The sequence below is a fragment of the Sparus aurata genome, chromosome 13, assembly GCF_900880675.1.
Source record: "Sparus aurata chromosome 13, fSpaAur1.1, whole genome shotgun sequence".
Classification (NCBI taxonomy): Eukaryota; Metazoa; Chordata; class Actinopteri; order Spariformes; family Sparidae; genus Sparus; species Sparus aurata.
Window position 1 is genome coordinate 11,759,437 of NC_044199.1, and position 19,248 is coordinate 11,778,684.

The window sequence follows — 19,248 nt, forward strand, 5'->3', positions numbered from 1 at the left end:
AGAGGACAAAAAAAAGCATTGACCTGCTTACACACCATAAGCTAAAATCAGATAACACCGTGTATAAACACAACTTTTCTATCAACCTCGGAAAAAACGTATGGTTATTTTGCAGCATATTTCTAAATATCAGTATTTCAAGTCAGTGATCATATCAAAAAGACGGTTCCATAAGTCTAATATCGCAATGATAGCAAGATGACAGAGTTACTGAAGAATCACTGAATAGTTTTTATTAACATCGTGATAATCTTAAAACTGAACAAGATACATGGTGTCAGCTTTCAGGAGCTAGCAAGAGTGGGAAGTGCTCACAAACCCCCTTTGTTTTTTTTGTTTGTTTTTTTTTTTTAAGACAAGAACACAAAAACAAAACAGAAATAAAAAGTCTCTAAATGAAATATATTCCTGAGATGCAAAAAAACTAAACAAAAAAAGATCCCCAAAAAAAAAAACATCACCACATGCGATTTGTGTCACATGTCGCTGCCATCACCGTGACAATATGGACATTGGGCTGATTTGATGCTGAGTGTCAATATTGCAGAGGAACAAAGAAGTGCACTGAAGCTGAACTGTACAGCAAAGACACATGAAGGGTCAGAGAGGGAGGACAGAGAGGACTGGACCGGGCTGTGTCATGCTATCATCACTGCTGTGGAGAATAAAAACCATTAAAACAAAAAAACATAAACAAGAAGTATTTCTAAACCATTATCTTCTTATTCAGATTTTTATTTACTTAGTTTTTTTTTTTTTTTTAGCTGATATGGGCCTCTAATTTCCTGAAAATGGGGACAAATTGCGAGTGCACAAACTGCGATATTCTGTGGCAGGAGGGTGCTGCTGTGGCGGTGCTGCTGTGGCGGTGCAGCGTGGCGAATAGGCCGCAGCAGGATAAATGCATAATGCAGTACCGGCAGGTGGAGTTTGGACGAGCCTCTATAATCACCGATCACATGTGTGCTCGTCTCATCCCTCCTCAAAAAGAAGCAGACAGGCAGGCAGGAGGAGGAGGAGGAGGAGGAGGAGGAGGAAGAGGAAAGTGGAGGTGCAGAGTCGCAAGGCACAAAAGAAACAGCTCCACAGATATTCACTGAAATCTTGTATGAAATAATGGTATCAGTGCACTTGGTCAACGCTGACAGCTCTTTTCTAATAAAAGCGTGCTCCTGTTACTTAATAAACCCACACATGACTCCTGGCTGCAGGTGTTATCAACGGAGAGGAATCTTGAATCAATCACCCGTGAACCTAAGCCATATAAGCCTGCTGTAATCACATTAAAATATGTATTTAAACGTGCATTTAAGTCTGTTTTTTTTGTGGGGGTTTGTAAAGGTTTTATATGTGCCACCGCCAACATTCCAAATTTTTTTTGGGCAAGTACATGCCAAAACATTTCTGCCAGTATTGCACTGCCAGATCTGCATGAACAAATAACCTCAGCTGCACCTCTCCCACCTTCAGTTAAAGAAAGTGGGTTCGTTTGGGCCGAATGGAGACAAATCTAAAAAAACAAAAACAAAGAGGACTTGGATTTGGCACGGCGGCTACATTAAAGCTGCTCCTACTGTCTGAAATTAGAGGCCCATAATGTGGTGGGTATTATTGAAGTTGCATATGTAGTTTCACGGGAGAAATTTTTACCAGAAGAAAAAAAACAACTTCATTGAGCTTCAAACTCTCTCCGTGAACAAACTGACCTTTAAGGACAACACGATTTCACACTGTCTTACTTTGTTTGCATGTGGCGGACCCTGCCACCTCTCAGCCTCAAACAGTGTCTTTACCTCTGAGGACAGCTTGTTTATTCAGTTACGGAAACAATAACATTTCTGAGTTTTTTATTATCACCTCATTAATACTCTAAATATTAAAATTCTGAGTTTGAATTTCTTTTACAAAACCACGTAGGGAACCTTTATCGGAACCGAAGCACGTTCGGAAAGCAAGGAGGCAACAATTTTTAAAGCTTAGTTTCAACCGACAACAACAACAACAACAACAACCACGACAACAAAGAAAAGAAAATACGACTAAAAATCTGACCCCCAAGCTACAGTTGATTCTGTCATAGCAAAATAGTGCATGATGGTATGTGCCAGGCTGTTAGAATAACAAATTAAAAAAAGAGATTCAGGTTTGGTCTAACTATCATCAAAAAGCCATTTGCAACACATTAGCTCATTACTGCTCGTGTCAAAACAAATATTTACATGTGATTTTTTTCTTTTTTTTTTTCAGAAAGAGAAACAAAACACATTTCACAACCCACTAAGAAATACCCATCAAATTAGTCAGAGTTCATAATTCGGCAAATGGCACCTGAATCGTTTCTGACGCAGGCGCCTGTTCATCGCTGCGGACCTGCTCATTTGTGTTCAATTAATAAAAAAAAACAAAAAACAGCCCGTGTCCTTGACTTCAGGATCAACACATCGATTCCACCCCGCTCTCTTATTCCTACAATGGACGCACCTGTGACAAAGCAACAACAACAACAACTAAAAAAAAGAAAAGAAAATGAAGACACAATTAAAATAACTAGATAGAAAAGTAAAAAAGAAAGACAAACAAGACATTACATCATTGTGAAGTCTATACACACATGTGATACAGATGGTTCCTAATGACCAGAGCCCAGTCTAGAAACGCTTTAGTCTGGATCTACTGAAGGTTTGTGGTGACCGAAGTGCACTAAAATATGGAAACTGAAGAAAAAAACAAACTTGCACTGCATTTTAAAAAAAATCAGTTAGTTATCCTAAAACTTAATATGCAACCTAAATTATTATATACGTGAGGTGACTGGTGTGATCGATCTACCGATTCCCAACTTGTGATTCATTCCAGCGGAGTTATAGCACCGACAAAGGACCTTACTCGCTGACCTTATTTGCATAATGTTGTAAATTGGCCATCGAAATGGAGACAGCTGGGCCCCACTATTATATTGCCCTTGGTAATAATTTGCTCCCTCTTAGTGGATTAGTGCCTTGCCTTTAAGTCTTTAGTTCCAGGGGCCACAGAGTTTATCGCTCTTTCGCGGGAGAGTAAATCAGCCAAACTCCTGCGAACTGATGCAAGACGGAATGGCGGGGACAAATGCGAGGAAACAGGAGTTGTTTACGAGGATGTGTTGCGTTCACTTCCATCGCCTCCAACGTGATGGTAAGTATCTTTTAACGCATTTCAATTCGCATTTTGTGAAGACAAATGTATATTTTCTTATGATTCCGTGGACAAAAGGCCAACGTACAAGTACCCATACTTATTTTTCCAGATTTCTTTCAGAGTTTTGTAATTTTCTTTTTTTTTTCAATAAATTTTTTTCTAACACCAAATCCTTCCGATCTGCAGCACCGACGAGCACGCCACAAACACAAGATGCCACCGTTCTTCATAAAAAAATGAAAGTACAAACACCCCTCCATCGTGGTTCTCTCTCCTTCAATAACTTCAGCTCAAATAAATTAAACATGAAAAAGAACCAAACAAAAACATGCTAATGTGTATTACCAAAGTTTAGTTTTTCACACATTATATACATGCCTTGTGCCAAGAAACAAAATTACAGTTGTTTAAAAGTTTTCCAATATGCAATGAAAAATGAAAAAAAAAAAGGAAATAGATAAGGTGGCTAATATACAAATTTGAAGGAATACGGGGGAATCCAGAATTTAACAGCAATTTTCACAGTCAACCACAATTTAGCAGACACAATATACAGCAGGGAGCTTAGAACCATTTAAACCAAAAAATATAAGAAACATTTTTCTTTTTATAAAAAACATGATTCAGCTTACATTTTCAAAAAGATGAACTGTAGTTATTTTTTTATTTTTCTTTCCCAGAATTGAATCAAAGACAGCCTTTTTCATCTTTCCCATTTGAATAGACGAACCCTCCCCAAGGCAATCTAGTTGTTGGCAAGGGAACACAGTTACTCATTCAGACATTTTTGTGCTTCTCTATTTGTCTTCATTTTTGTAGTTTTTGGAAAGGAGGCCCCTGCAGATCTATGACCCAGCATTCAAACACTATTTCCTTTTTTTTTGTTCCTCTTTTTTTTTCACTCTCTTGTAGACCCCGTGAAATGGAAATGAAAGTTTAGTTCATGGAAAGTGGCTCTGAAAAATGGCAACAATAAGAGAAGTGACAGCCCAGTCTGGGAAATTCTGGCATTTTATGTTCCTACAAACCAAGAATACATTCAGATTTCATAGGTTCCACATTAATGTTTTACAAAACATTTGATATGTTGTTTCCTTACATGTACATGAGCTGACTTTTGTGACATTCGAGGAGGTTGGGCAGACTGCCGTAGTGTTGCAGCTGGGCAAGAAGTCTGCCAAGCCAGAGACCACTGTTCAGTACTGTGTTTTGACATTTGTAAGCGCGAAAAAAGATTGGATATTGTTAACAGATTAGACAACACTTTCTTCTTTTCAGAACCAAGTGTTTTTTGTCCTTTTGTCCTAACCAGAGCACAGGAGCAACGTTGTCATAAGATAAAATTGAAGGTCGAACTTTAAGAAGAAACGTTTCCATGGTTTGTAGAAAAATACACTACCAAAATTTGGGCCTAGTTCACAAGTACACAGGTTTTCTTGTAAATGGCATAAAAAAAATAAATAAAACAAAAATAAATTCTAATGGCCGTTCTCGTACACTGGGCACGCACGGGCCGTCGTAAACAGTAAGCAGAGAGTATACTCCGCCAACGTGCAAACTCAAATAGTCCAATATCATCACAGATGCTCCGAGTTAACATTTGCTATTCATGCTACAAACACTGATGAAAATATGCGCCTGCGTCATCTTTCCCCTGGACGGAATTTGCAGTTACCTAAGACGTCGTCACACGTGTTAACAGGCGGCCAAACGTGTAGAAAAATTGTTACAAGAAATCCCTGCGTACGTGTGGACTAGGCCCTAAAAGAGTAAGGGAAAGTCAACTGACACTAAATTCCCTGCACATGATGTAACTGTGCGCTTGCTCCTATTAACTCCCAACGGTTCATTTTTCACATTTCACGGGGTCTTTAAGACTCTAAATGATTCCGACGTGACACAAACATGAACGAAAACATAGTTCAAAGTGAAAAGCTAAACTCATTTCAATACAATTTATACAACTTTTCAAGAGAGAGAGAGGAGGCTGACTCTTTCTGTACACCTTTTTTGTGAATCACAAACTACTGTAAAAGCTGTCAAGAGGACACTGCGGGTGTTTGTCGCTAAACTGCAGCCTGGACAGTGCAGGAATATACAGACAGAAAGTACAGAGGGACGGCAGGTTTAGCAAAATGTTTTTTATATACTGGGTTGAGTTTATTTCAATGGAATGCTTCGTCTGGCATCGTTGCGTGTTCTCTGCTCTAAACAATACCACACTACCCTTGTTATAACCCCTACCCTGGTAATGAAAATCATATTATACACTTATCTGACAAACCTTGCTACAGTGTTACACAAAACCTTTCTTCTTATCTTACAAGGGTCCACTGTTTAATTACAAGTCTATTTAGAGGGGGGTGGGGTCGGGGGGGGAATCATCTAAAAGTACCATATTCAGTGTGATAGACATGTATAAGGCGTAAACAGCAAAGATTTTTCTCATTCAAATAATAAAAAAAAAAAAATAGACGCAATGCATAATTAAAAAAGCTGTGAGCTTAAGCAATGAAATGATGGCCCGGCAAACCATTTACGAAGCATTTTACATCGCTACTGACAGACGATACATGAAGGCATTGACAGAAGTTCAATGGCGTCTGTATTTTTAGGCACCGTGTTGATGTGAGATATGATATGTGTTTTGTGGACGTGTGTGAACAAAGGGGGGGGCGGGGCGATATAGAAGTATGCGTCTGCTCGGGGGAAAGGATGAACAAGGGCCCGATGTACGAAGCAGTCATGGTAGATATACAGACTTCCAGGCATTCATGTCAAAGATGAGGATACATTATGAAAAAGAAAGGGGGGTGGGGGGGACACCTTCAGCAGTACTGGCCAAGCTGCCTGTGAACACCGGCTGCCAGAAAAAAATAACAAAGGAAATTAAAGGACAAGATGTAAATGATAGAAAATGGGCTCAACAAAAAGGCAATAATAGGAAAACACTTGGGGGAACCTCTCTGTCTGTGGACTGCCTGCGGGTGCCACGTCGACACCGCGGGGGGGGGGGGGGGGCAGTGGTCGGAGGTGGAGAAGAAAAGGGGGAGACGGAGAGAGAGAAAAAGAGATACAGAGATTGAAAGGTTGGGGGTGGGGGGGAGAGAGCTGCACAGCTCCCCCTGCAGTCTAAATGAAGTATTCTTTCTTTTCCTCCGCGTGCGCATGGTTGCCCTCGGCGTTGATGATGGCTGTGTCGGCGTCGGGCGCATCGTCCGCTCCTTTGGCCTCGTTTGTCAAGTACGTTCCTGAGGAAACGGAAAAACAAACTTATATCAAGGAAAACAAACACGGAGCAGCCCTGCATGGTGTTTGCTGCCCGAGGCGGAGAGAAACACACATCTGAAGGCAACATCGGTAATGCTACATAATTCATGTGCAGAATTCTAAGAAGCCGGGATGTTACAGGATATGTAAATACTGCAGTGAGAGAAAGCGTGTAAGGGTATGCACCGACAAACACCGTTTGTTCTCGGCACGGCTGCCGAGGCTTAAAGTTTGCACATCCCAAATAATGTGATGCAGCACTCAGTTTTAACTAAGGGCTCGCTTTAGTTGCATCAGTGTTGGAAACTGACCATTCACTGCAACCCACTAGACTTTTTACCCTTATTTTTTTCTATCTTTAGAGGATGCACTACATGTATTACCCAGGAATGCCGTACATTGTTATTTTCAATTTGCATGAGAGTTGTACCCTACACATTTTAGGACAGCTTTAAGTACCAAAGAGAGCACTCTGGCGAAACCGTGGGCCGAGTACAGGAGTAATTTTGTATTTCTGAAGTTACTTTAAAGGTGCTGGTCATTCTGTTGTACTCTACATAAAACAAGACATGTGACTCAAGTCTTTCAGTCCAAGTCTCAAGTCAGTCTTTCGGATCAGATTGACAGTGCAGCATGAAAATCACTGGTATTATAGGGTTTTCGTTGTTGTTGTTTGTCTTACTTCTACATATTTGGGGGACACAAATGCTTTTAGATTTGGAAATTGATTGCTTATAATGCTCTGGGTGACGTAAACAGGGAGCGTAATGCCACAGTGGATGGATTCAGTGAGTTATGCGGAGGGCAACGACTTAGGTCCTGTTTTTATAGACTAGACTTATTACATTAGACATGGGCGAGATTGGCACTGTAACAAGTGTGCCAAACTAGTTATTAGTAGTTTCTGATTGCAGTTTACCACTAGATGTTCAGACAACTACCGCTGAACTACTTATATATATATGAAAAGAAAAAAAAAAAGAAGAACTACAATGGCATTTCTGGCTTGTTTTTGAAAAAATAACCAAGTGAGTGTTGTGTGTGCACTACTGGCTTCGGTCTATGTGTGCAGGACCTTTATTCTTTTTTTATTTCACCTCTGCAGGTATGTCCTAAAACTTGTCACTTGGGAATCAGGGGACTCCAGGACTCTGGGGTCTAATGGGACAGGTACAACATGCTCCACTAGCTCCATAAGCCTTGAGAGACTCAGGTCTGGTCCACTGTGGTTTTACCTTTATGCCTGGCCAGGTATCTTCCCAGAACAATGATTAAACACAGGGTGACAAAGACCACTACGGCCACCACTCCTCCGATCAAGGCATGGTCGGTGCCGTGCTGCCCCACAGCGTTGGGATCTGAGGAGAGACGGAGAGAGAGACAAAGAGAGCAGATGAAGGCGTCGGTTTGGCGAGGTGAAGGGAGCGAGGGCAAGAGGAACAGCAAAAGACAGACAATGCAAAACAGGGCAAGGAGGAGAAAGAAGATTATTTCCAGCTCGTTCCTGCTCTAATGAGCTGCTGTCATTCCTCTCTCCTCTCACATCATGCAGTCGGAGCAGAGCTGCCTCGCTCTCTGAGAATAATAAAATGAGGGGAGGGGGGAGAAGGAGAGAGACGGACACCGCGTTGACACAAAGAGCAGCTACAGGCAGACACACATTCGCCCTGCAAAATGAAGGAAAAAGAGAATGAAAGAGGGACTTGGAGAAAGGAAGTGAATAATTCAGGATCACCTCTCCCACGGTGCCGCAGGAGTCCCCAACATGCAAACCGGGGCGGCAGTGGAGGAGCAGTACACAGTAAATAAATCATCAGACAGAAAAAAAAAAAAGAAAGATCAATCTTTTTCTCTTTCTCGGGGAAGAAGGATTGTTGTTAGGAAAATGAATTGTCTGTAAGAGAGTTGCTACAGGTCCCTAGGTGTTGAAAAAGCAGTCGAAATGATAGTAGTGTCCCGGAGATTGAAGAAAATCTGCATGGTGAGGCTGCAGAGACCCATCAAAGGTTTCTCTTGACTTCTACAATAGCTCATTTCCATTCCCCCCCCCCCACGCTTTTTTTTTTTTCTCCACAAAGTCTGGCTTGCAGGCTTTTCAAGGTAAAAGTAGGGACGAGACACTGATCCATCCACTGTATTAAATAAAAAAAAAAAAACGTGGACGCTAACGCAGTGAGGGAGATGGGTAACGGAGAATAGCCTGTATTATTCATATCAGTCCATGACACCTGAGAAATTAGCACTCGTCTCATTATCCTCCTCTGGGTGCCAGGCCGTGCCACATGCAACCCTGTCACTTCGCGTGTGTATGTGGGCTGCTGATAGTTAGACTATGGCGGTGTCAGAGCGGGCGAGGCGCTGATAGACGGCCGGTTTAGACACACAGCGCACGTCCTATATTGACACTGTTTCTCTTCAGTATTCTCCTTTTCTTTCTGTGTCCGCCCATGTGGCCAAATTGAACAGCTGGCTCGCTCTCGCTCCATAACTCTCCGTGGTCCGAGTGACCGGGCCGTCACACTTCACCGCCTCCCAGTGGACAAACACACTCTCATACCGACACACTCTCACACACACACACACACACACACACACACACAGCCGTGTGTAGCGTGGTTTCACCGTGCTGCAGTTCTGCTTGGTCAGTGGAGCAGAGAGTAGAGGAATGTTCCCCTGGCACGGCCCAGCAGGGCGAGGACTCGAGGCGTTTAGTTACACACATGGCTGTGTCTCTTCACCTCTATCTGTCAGGACAGTGAGTGTTTTTTACCGTCACACACACACACGCGCGCACACACACACATACTGTCCTGCTGCTTGCGCCTCAGTCTGGCTGTTACATCCCAGTGCAGGCACAAACAAGCCATGACCATACAGTGAACTGTAGGTCGGTCTGTAGAGTACTACACACTCTGGCCACGCAGTATTGCTGGTGTCACTTCCAAGAGGCTGGGCTGCTAGTCAAATCCCTCGACAGAGCATGTTGTCTGTGTCGTGTCAGGTCCTTAAAGGAGCATGCCACCAAAAATCTGTCGTAAGCAGAATTTATTTTGAAAAGATCTGCATAGGTTGGTATAGATTAGGCTGGTGATTTAAAGCACAGTATGTATCTTTTCCCGTGCAATGGGTCCCCCAATTAAAACAAGCCATAAGTAGGGTGGGATCATGGGAGTGGTCAACCACCACTGCTGATGAAAATCTAAGTGACTCAGATGGAAACACACAGAGGACGAATTCAAGTTTTATACATGTTATGGAGGTGATGGTGACAGGTGACCAAATGATTTCATTACCTTGAATCAAATGAGTATTTCGAATGTTGTCAGAAAGGTTTTAGATAACCTAAGTACCCAAGTCGACATAATACATTATCAAGGTCTCGTATTTAGACGCCTCGATGCAGAAATGTTAGGTATTATATCTTTAAGAATATGTGTCAGAGGTATCATTACATCATCTGGGATAAGTCACTTATTTTTCACTGTTAATTCATACCTTCAGTATGTACCAAACACTCCACAACATTGCTAATTACACCACTCAAGAGACACATGCTATCACCGCCTCGTAGCTTCAAATAGCCACCAGAAGTAGCATATTTTGTGGTTTAATGGCAAAGTGGCAATTGTTATCCAAATACTGAGTATATGGTTTGAAGCTGATCCTGCTGCAGTTGCGATTTGAGAAGTTTCTATAGATGTTTTAATGCTTTTTTTTTTCTCTTTACATCACTTGTTTGTGGCTACTACGAATCAAGGCTGAGTACCGCAGTTTGTTTTTGAACGGAGCTAGCTACACAACTTCTCCGATTTCACCTGTCGGAGTACTGTGTATAAAAAATAGCTGTATCAAGCCTTTGCTAGCTCTAGAGAGAGCTGCGTGAAGTCAGATCGATTGCCTCAAGTGATGTCAGTGTCGGTTGGGTCTGAAGACTTCAAGTTTGAAGTAAAAGAATGTCTTGGGGGGGCGAGAAGTTAAAAATTTAGCTCTATACCCCGCTCCGCATTTCTGCTGGAGGCCACCAGCTCAAGGCTACAATAGCTGCTAAGAGCAAAACAGACCGGAATCTCCGAATGAACTGTCAGCGGTCGACTTGTGTTGTGGTTATTGTGCAATCCAGGTTTTGACAATGGAGACGAACACGTGAAAAAAGAGAAACCATCAAATCAACCAACCAAAACCATCTTCTCAACTCAGTTCTTTAAATCTTTGAAAAAGTAAAAAAAAAACATACATAAAAAATACAAAACTGTCCATCATGAGTCCGACAGCGGTGGAGTACTACTTTAAAGCGCCACTGAGGCCTATTTGATACAGTATTATATTTTCATTGGAGTCTTCACTTAACTCATAAAGCAAACAGAAACCTGTGACATGAATTCATCATAACTTGCAGTGTGTAAATGCTTTCCATTCGAGTGACCGCAAAACACGGTTCATCTATTGTGTTCTTATGTATTCTGCTCTGGTCCGCTGCTACTCACAGAAGGAGAAAAATACAACAAGGGCGTGCGAAGACACAGAGAAAGGAAATGAAAAAATACAGACTGATGGACAGGAAAAAGGCAGAAATTTCAGCTGGAGCAAGACGGGGAAAAAGGGGAAGGGCGACAAGGAGGAAGAGGGATCTAGAGAGGAGGGTTATACATTTTTATGGGTCCAAAACACATTATCTTTTAATAAGGGCACATACATTCTTCTCTGTGTGATTTAATATGGGAGTGTGGTAGAGCAAACTCCTCTTTTAATATTTATAACACTCTCCTTGTCGCCTGGCTAGCGAGTTGGGCTTGTTTAATAAATTAAAGGGGTTCAGGGCTCCTGTGAGCCACTGCTTGGCCGGACTGAACCAAAAGTGTTACTCTTTAACTGGCCTGTAACTCCACATCTTATCTGTTTCACTGATGCTGGGTTGCCATGGACGGATATGCGATACTGATACTTTGTGGGTTTTTTAAAAGGATGTTTCAAGGATGAAAATGTCATAATATCTGGTCAGAATAAAATAAAAGCACGTCCGGCTAAACAACCATTAGTCCTTGGCTTGTTCCAAAAACGTGGCATATAGATTCGGAAAGGATGTGCAAAGGAACATTATTAGTTCAAGTAAGAGCTAAAATATTCCATCAAGGTCTCAGCTGGAGGGAAATGATGAGCATACAAGGAAAAGCTGCACCCCCTCCTCAAATCAGATCATCACCGCCGTTATACCAGCCTGATCTGACTTTAATTTCTGCAAAATCATACTTTAAGCGATTAACTCCAGTTTCCTTTACATCCATAAAAATGTGAAGGCGTAGTCTATTAAAAATCTCCTGTAAGAAGGAAGCTAAATGGAGGGGTTGGGCAATTTGAATATCAAAAACTTTGACTCGATTATACTTCACTGTCCTTAAATTGCCAAAGAAAATGTGTTCGTAGAAGATAAACACCAATGTAACCAAATCATCTGAAGCCACAATAAGAATATACCAGTACATATTTGTTTTTTTAATATAAATAATACAAAATAAACTGAACATTTCTACACCTGCCTATCTGGAAAGTACTGTTACAGCATCTCTTGGACCTGGCAACCCACCATCCCTCTGCAGTGACTTTCATGCAAGCTTGAGTCCATCACCACATCGATGTACAACTAAAGTAACCTTTCCTTACTGTAGATTAACATACGTCTCCCTCTGCCTGTTTTTTATTTTAATATCAAAATTCATCCCCTACGGATATATTCTTCTTCCTCTGGATTACAAGTTTTCCTCCCTCTATCTCAGATGGACCGCTATGACGCAATGGGTTCAGTTGCTCGGATCAATAAAGCAGCAGCTAGCTTAAGCATGAGCTTACACAGCTGCAGTGTCCTTGTGTCTGTGGTGTGGGTCAGAAAAACATTGGGTGTGAGCATATCGCTGTGCTAAAGTAGACAATAAGAGTTTGCATTAACAAGAAGTCAGATTAGAAGAAGCACTGCAAAATCTCTGGTAGCCACGGAAGGTGAGGTGGGACCGATACTATGATTTTTCATGTGTATTTATGAGATAATAATTCTTATGTAAGATATGGCCCGATCACCCTAAAATAAACTGTGACCAAACATTAGAAACCAAATTAATAAAAAACGTCTAATGGCATGAAAAAAACACTGCATATTACATCATTAAATGTGAAACGTAAAGTGACACATATTACTCGGCATTACTTCTGCTGCAGTGGAAGTTAGAGACGCTACAGAGAGAGTGCCTGCAAACAGAGGGAAAGTGAAGGGAGAGAAAGTGTCGGAAAGTGCCTGCAGACTTCGCTTGTTCAATGAGTCAATTACGCCCAACTTTTTGGCTGAGACTGGAATTCACCAATCTGCATCTAATGCCGGCTCTACTGCCAAGATGAAAGAGTCCCTGGAGGCTGTAGCAGAGGGCCGAAAGACACATGTGCGTACACTCTTGAATGAATGCACCCATGCATGTGCGACAGTCAGAAAGACAGAAAAGAGGAGACGCTAACGAGACATGTGTGTCTGTGTGTGTGTGTGTGTGTCTGTGTGTGTGTCCTTGCACATTATTGCTTGCTGGGTCAGAGTGGATTAATTAGATTCTGAAAACAAATTACTTCTGCTAATCATTCAATAAAGCCCACACGTGGACTTGGACACTATCTTGAATATTCAACAACCTCCGTCTCTCTTCTCCGAATGAAAAGAAATTGTGGTCAGCAGGGTAACAGCATGAAGTTATAAGCAAAGCCAGATAATTAATCATATGAATTCATTAAGTCTCATGCAGGAATCAATCTATCACAACAGCTCAATGTTTGGCAAAATCCATAACCCCCTCAACACAGCAATAAGACACAACCAAGGAAGATGCGGAGAGATGACATCATCGTCAGACCTGTGCTTACTAAAAGGTACAAAGTTTGGTTTTATCTTTTTTTTATTGTTAAAGGTGTAAGAACTGTCCACATGTAGGAACAAAGGATGGTGTTTACATTGCCAGCACAGTCGTTAGCTGGTTAGCATGCTAACATCAGTCTAGGTTATAATATAGCGCTAAAGCAACTGAAAAATATACACTGCCCGTGTACAAAAACTGTGCCTTTAAAAGAGCCGTCAATCCCTCTGTAAGGTTGTGATATAAGAACTATACAGTCACCTGTGGTTGTAAAAATCCAGCGGAGCAGATGCAAAAATACAGTGGCTGTTGCCTGCTCACGCCTGTGAGAGCAGACCAATCGGAGAAGACTGGGCTTTTTGGGATGGGGGCCTTAAAGAGACAGGCATTAAAATGGAGCATTCAGACAGAGGATGAATAGAGGTGCTGCAGCAGTGGCCTGTATCAGTAAATTAATGTGCCTTTTGAACATGACAGCATTCTGGAGTAGGCCTTCAAAATAAAGTATGGACCTGAAAATGAGCAAAATATGGGACCCTTAATCACAACTCTTAATCACTCCATTGAGTGAGCCATCTGCAGAAGAACAGTAGCAGAAACAGAAGCCCACACAGAAATGAGTGATCATGGAGGAAGCAAGTTGCTACCACAAGCCCAACAATCCCCTGAGGGAGACAAGCAGTGAAAAATTAATAAAGGACCGAATAAAACCCTAATGTCAACAAATGAAAATTGTTGATTGCCTCAACTGTGAGTGTGCATGTGTGCGCACTGAGTGCTTCTTGAAGATTGCTGAAAGTGTCCCCTGCCATTGAGATTTAATGAATAGAAGGGCTATTACATGTAATTCATAACACTAGCCCCAGGATCTAATGATTTCTGCTTTTCTGTTCTACACTTTATTCCAAATTGTTGCTATAATTCTTCCCCAAAGCGAGTTAATGTGACAGGTCATCAATAATAATTGCCCAGCAATAAGTGGAAAGACCTTTGCATTATGTTTTAATTTCTCCTGTGATCCTCGGCTTTATGCTGCAGAGTGGGGGTGAGAAAATGTAGAGAGGATGGTCGGTACTTTTTCAATATTTAACCAACGCTTGCCCCCCGCGGGGATTCTGCAACCCCAACCTAGCCCTTCTGAATTAAACACAGCAACCAATCAGCTGCCCTGGACGCTTGCCCTCAAGAAAATATGTCTTATACTCATCATATGGCCTAACCTGTGCCCTCCATTTAAAACAAGATCAATAGCAATGGAATAAAGCAGGCACGGATCCCTACGTGGAATAAAAATAGTCCCTTCCCTTATTGAGTTTTCACAAAAGGTTTGTCCCTGGTCTAAAGCCGCCTCAATAGGTGAGTGCGAGGTTAAAGACATAAAACATTGCCTGAGGAGCAGAAGCTGCCCTTTTTAATTCTAAATCATTTGTAACAGGAGTGATTCATATTTCAACAGTCTCCTTAAATTTGAGAAGGACCTTATCAAGGGGTTTGAGTGATCTGTCTCATTTGTGTTTGGTTTTGATTTCACCTTCGGCCCATCAATTCTGCACCACAAGTTTTCTCATTAATTGGAAATTTCTCATTAACGTAAAGTATTACCTATTTCATAATAGATCGTCATCTAAGTTTTTAATAATACTGCTGTATACTTGACCTCTGGCATACACTGTAGCTTGTGTTGTGTAGCTTCGTCGTTTTGTTTGAGAACTAAAATAATGCAAACTTTTGCATTATGCAGGCTAATCTCCTTAAAGTATTTGTAAGAAGCGATTAAGTGGATTGTTTATTTTCCAATGTTGATAACTCTATGAAGCGAACCCCAACGGTTTCATCCTCTTGGATGGCTCATTAAGACGGCAACTCTGATCGAAGGCAACTGAACAGTTTGAGGCAATTATTCTAAACTTTGCAGATACACACCACACCTGTGATTTTACATTAACAAAATGACGAGTGTTTTCCTACTCCTGCTTTCTAATACATCTCAAAAATATCTTCAGAGGTAAAAACAAAAGGGGTTTTGCATGTTGTTGTTTATGGCAGAGGTTTGATCTCCAGTCCCTGAGAGAGACACCCTCAGGTGAGGTCATTACCGTTGCCTAAAATGGCAGCTAAATTAAGATCAGTGGGTTGAGCCTCAGCATAGATCGCTTGGCTCAATTCTCAGGAAGCCAGGGGGTAAGAGTGGTCCTGTGTTAATGTATTACCTTTCATATGCGGCTTTATGGCCGGCGCTCACTTGAAAAGGGGAGAAAGCTCAGGCTAATCCCAACTTTTTGAACCCTGACCAATCCCCTGCCTCTGCTCCCGAATTCTCCTCGAGTGTGTAGTCACTGCTATCGACTTCAAGAGGAGAGGAAAGATCCCTTTGTGTTTAAAATCACCATAAAAACCATGACAGTTGGGGATTAACCTCCTCTGGTCCAAAATGACAGCTAAAACCTCAGGTAGGAACACCAGTTAGCAATATCTTCCGAGTCATAGTGTACACATTGATTAAGAGTCTAAAGGCTGTTGGTGCTTTTTCTTTACTTTTGTTCCTCTCAGGGAACATCAGATGGAGCAAAGAAAAGACAGAAGTTTTACTCTGCAGGAGGCAGATGGATATCATTTCTGTTCTTCTGTTTTCACCAGCAGAGACACCGGGCATGAATAATTGCTGTCCTCTCGGCACTGGGCCCCCTTTTTCTGCGGCAATATCAGGCTACTGGGGGCCGGGGTTGGCCACACGAATGCTGATTATGAGAAGCGAATGGTAAATATTTTAAACACCAGAGAAACCCCTGCGCATAATTCAACCTTTCAGCTTCCCAAGGTCAAAGCTAATTTGCAAAGCCATGAAAAAGCATTTGGCACATTTTAGAGAACTCGCCACTGGTGGCGGCGGTGGCGGTGGTGGTGGGGGTGGAGGGAACGTGCATGTGTGTGTGTGTTCGTGGCAAGGGGGGGTCTGATGACATTGCATAGACCTCTGATACTTAGTGAAAGAGTTATTATGGCCATTAAGGCTGGCTGGGCTACTGAAGCAGTGTGTGTGTTGGGCATACATGCCAGCACTTCATTAATAATAAGAATCACAGACTGCAGTCCTGCATCAGTCCTGACGTTATACAGCACGGATGAAAACCAGAGGAAGCCCCTGCATACCTGTACACTCGCTACACCCCAAAGGTCAACAACAGTTAGAATTAAAGGCTTGAGTCACCGACAAATTTACATTTCCCATTAGATCCACTGAGTCTACAGTATGAAATATTCATTTACTAATACTCCTGCAAGGATGAATAAATGCTTCCATTAAAAGGCACGTTATTGCATTGGCATACTGGCACCGCGTCAGCAAAATTAGATATAAAAGAAGCTATTATTATGGTTAAAAAAGTCATTATTGTAAATCCATACTGTAAAATAACGCTGCGTTTCTGCAAATACTGAACATTCAATCCTATAAGTGAGGGAGCAGCTCATTGCTTTGGACAAAGTCAGGCAGTTGATTTTCACCTCTGTGGCCAATTTATGCCTCTCACGCAAATATTGGTTTCTCTCTCTCACTCATGGATTGTGTGGGATGATATCTCAGTGCTGAATTAAAGGCTTATGTTTGGAACATCTGAAAAGTGAATGAACTTCACGTGGTGCATCTGGAACTCAGCGTTCTCTATAATCCAAAATTCAGGTTTTTCCTGGTTAAAAAAGCCTAATAAAGGTAGTGAATGAGACGCTTGTATCACAAAGTAAATGTACTATTTAGTATATTTCGTATAGCTGTCCAAAAACCATGCCTTACAACTTTTGATTAGGCACAGACTAATCGTTAACTTATTTTCAATATAATACGAAACCATCACATATTTCGTCGTGATTCATTCCAACTTTATTTAAGATAATGTTAGGGTTAAATATGCTGAATTCATATAACATCCAGTGTCCCTCGGCCTAATGATGGTTTAGCCTTACATTTCTGTCACAGAGAATATGTAGACTGGCGACGTCACCTTGCTTTCACATTGGCCTGTGGTTGTCATGGTAGCTAACAGGGCTTATTAAGACTAAACCAAAAAGACCTCACTCTTGACTCTGAAAGAGAACTAACATCACTGGAGCTCAATTATGTCTGAGGTCTTAGCACTGAAGGTCGAGGAGACTGAAGACACGCATTATCTTTGAATAACAACGGTCAAAATGTTCCACTTACAGAATCAGTCGGGTGGCTACTTCTACACGGATATAAACTTGGACTGTAGTTACTCATATTCATCATGCTGTGTAAAATTGCCAAATCCATTGGCTGCCATAGTAACAGGTTTTTTTTTTGGGGCCTTACACTGCAATTGGATTACCTGAGACACACACACCAACACTCATGACTTGACAGGTGCATTTTCTTCCAAATCTCTAAATCCGTGCGAGAATTAAGTGACCATGAATACCTCACAGGGTTTTTATTGATGGAGTAGCTTTGTTACATTTACATTTGCCTTAACGTTACAACTTCAATATAATTTTAATTGCTCCTATCAGTAGCTTCTGTGCTATGTGACTTAATAATACACCCAGCACCAGCTATAACTGATTCTGACAAAACAAGATCATATTGCATGGGGGAAAAAAATGTGCTCTGGCTCTGGCTCATCTCTGTGATTTACTGAGTTTCCTGAAAGCACCTTGTAACTGATGCATAGTTTAGCTGCATATTAGCTTTGCTAGCTTAGTGGAGGTTTTCAGGTACAATATGAGAGGGAACCAGAGCTGGACGAGCGGCAGAAACGGCTTCAGTTGTAAGGGACAGTTTTGCTTTACAAAAGGTGTCAAGATAGACACTGAGCTGGTCATGTTGCTGTTGAGTAGTAAGTATTAAACATTAGCCGATCAAAAGGCGAGTAGGCTTATTGCGACAGATGTTTGGCCGGTAGCGGGTTGAAGCCAGGTGTTATCGTGTCTGGTTCAGGTTGGCAATGGCACTACGGTTCTGAGAAAATGACATGTGGTGTTGTGCTTGTAGCTGTAGCACATACAGTATTTTACATTACATCTGACAAATTGTGACAGAAAACCTGGGATTTGTGTTGCACTCAGAAATTGCACAGAAAAAGAATGACGACATAATATTGTTTTAAACTAAGCAACATCATGTTGTTATGTAGTAATTTCACATTTTTCTTATTTTTGTTTTAAAAAATAAAACACTTGGTTGCATCATTGGGGCATCACTTCTGTTTACGTTGCATTGCTCTCTGAATGAAGTGACATAAGAGGACTGATACAAATAATAGCATCTGTATCTACTACCTAGCACCTGACGTCCTCACATCTTATGTTCTCGCACAGTGTACTTCTATGAGTGATGGGATGCTACATGAAAACAGTATGTTCTGCCAAAGTTTAAACCGTTTTTATGTTATTTCTAATGAGCAGCTTATGTGCTCTTGGCAATGGCAATGTGCCCTTTTCACTTTATCGAAGCTGGGGAAGGTGATGTTTAGGCCCCTCAATCTTCCATTTAAAGGAAACCATTTAACTGTGCATCGAGAGTCCCTCCTGTGACAGTATGTTTTGCAAAACTGTTATCTAAATGTATTTTTTTTTTTTTTATCTATGCTATCTTTTGTCTTTCTTTCTCCCCCCCCCCCTCTCTCTTTTTAATCAACTGCTTATCTCTTCTCTGCAAATGCTTTTTCTTGTTTGGAGATACCTCAGTCTTGTTACTGTTGGTACTGTTTGGAAAAATCCAATGTGCTAATGATCGGTAAGACATGAAAGATGCAAGGCTAGTATGAGAAAGATAGCAGAACAGGAAAAAAAATGCACATGAAAGAGCTAATCAGGTATATGATATGCTACAACTCTGCTTATAGGCCATAGTGCCAAAGCCTGCAAAGTGTGTTTCGTCTGCACAGGAAGACTACTTGATTAA

At 41.5% G+C, this 19,248-nt stretch overlaps 1 protein-coding gene across 3 annotated transcripts in view; it reads right to left on the minus strand.

Annotated features, from left to right (window-relative positions):
• Positions 1–211: 211 nt before the first annotated feature.
• Positions 212–19,248, minus strand: part of LOC115593951 (cell adhesion molecule 2-like) — a 240,756-nt gene continuing 221,719 nt past the window's right edge. For all 3 annotated transcript variants that reach the window (XM_030437673.1, XM_030437672.1, XM_030437674.1), the window contains 2 exons: positions 7,683–7,805; positions 212–6,428 (listed from right to left, as the gene is read on the minus strand). In XM_030437673.1, coding sequence (XP_030293533.1) covers positions 6,310–6,428; positions 7,683–7,805 — 242 coding nt within the window. In that variant the 3' untranslated portion in view covers positions 212–6,309. The remainder of the gene's footprint in view (positions 6,429–7,682; positions 7,806–19,248) is intronic.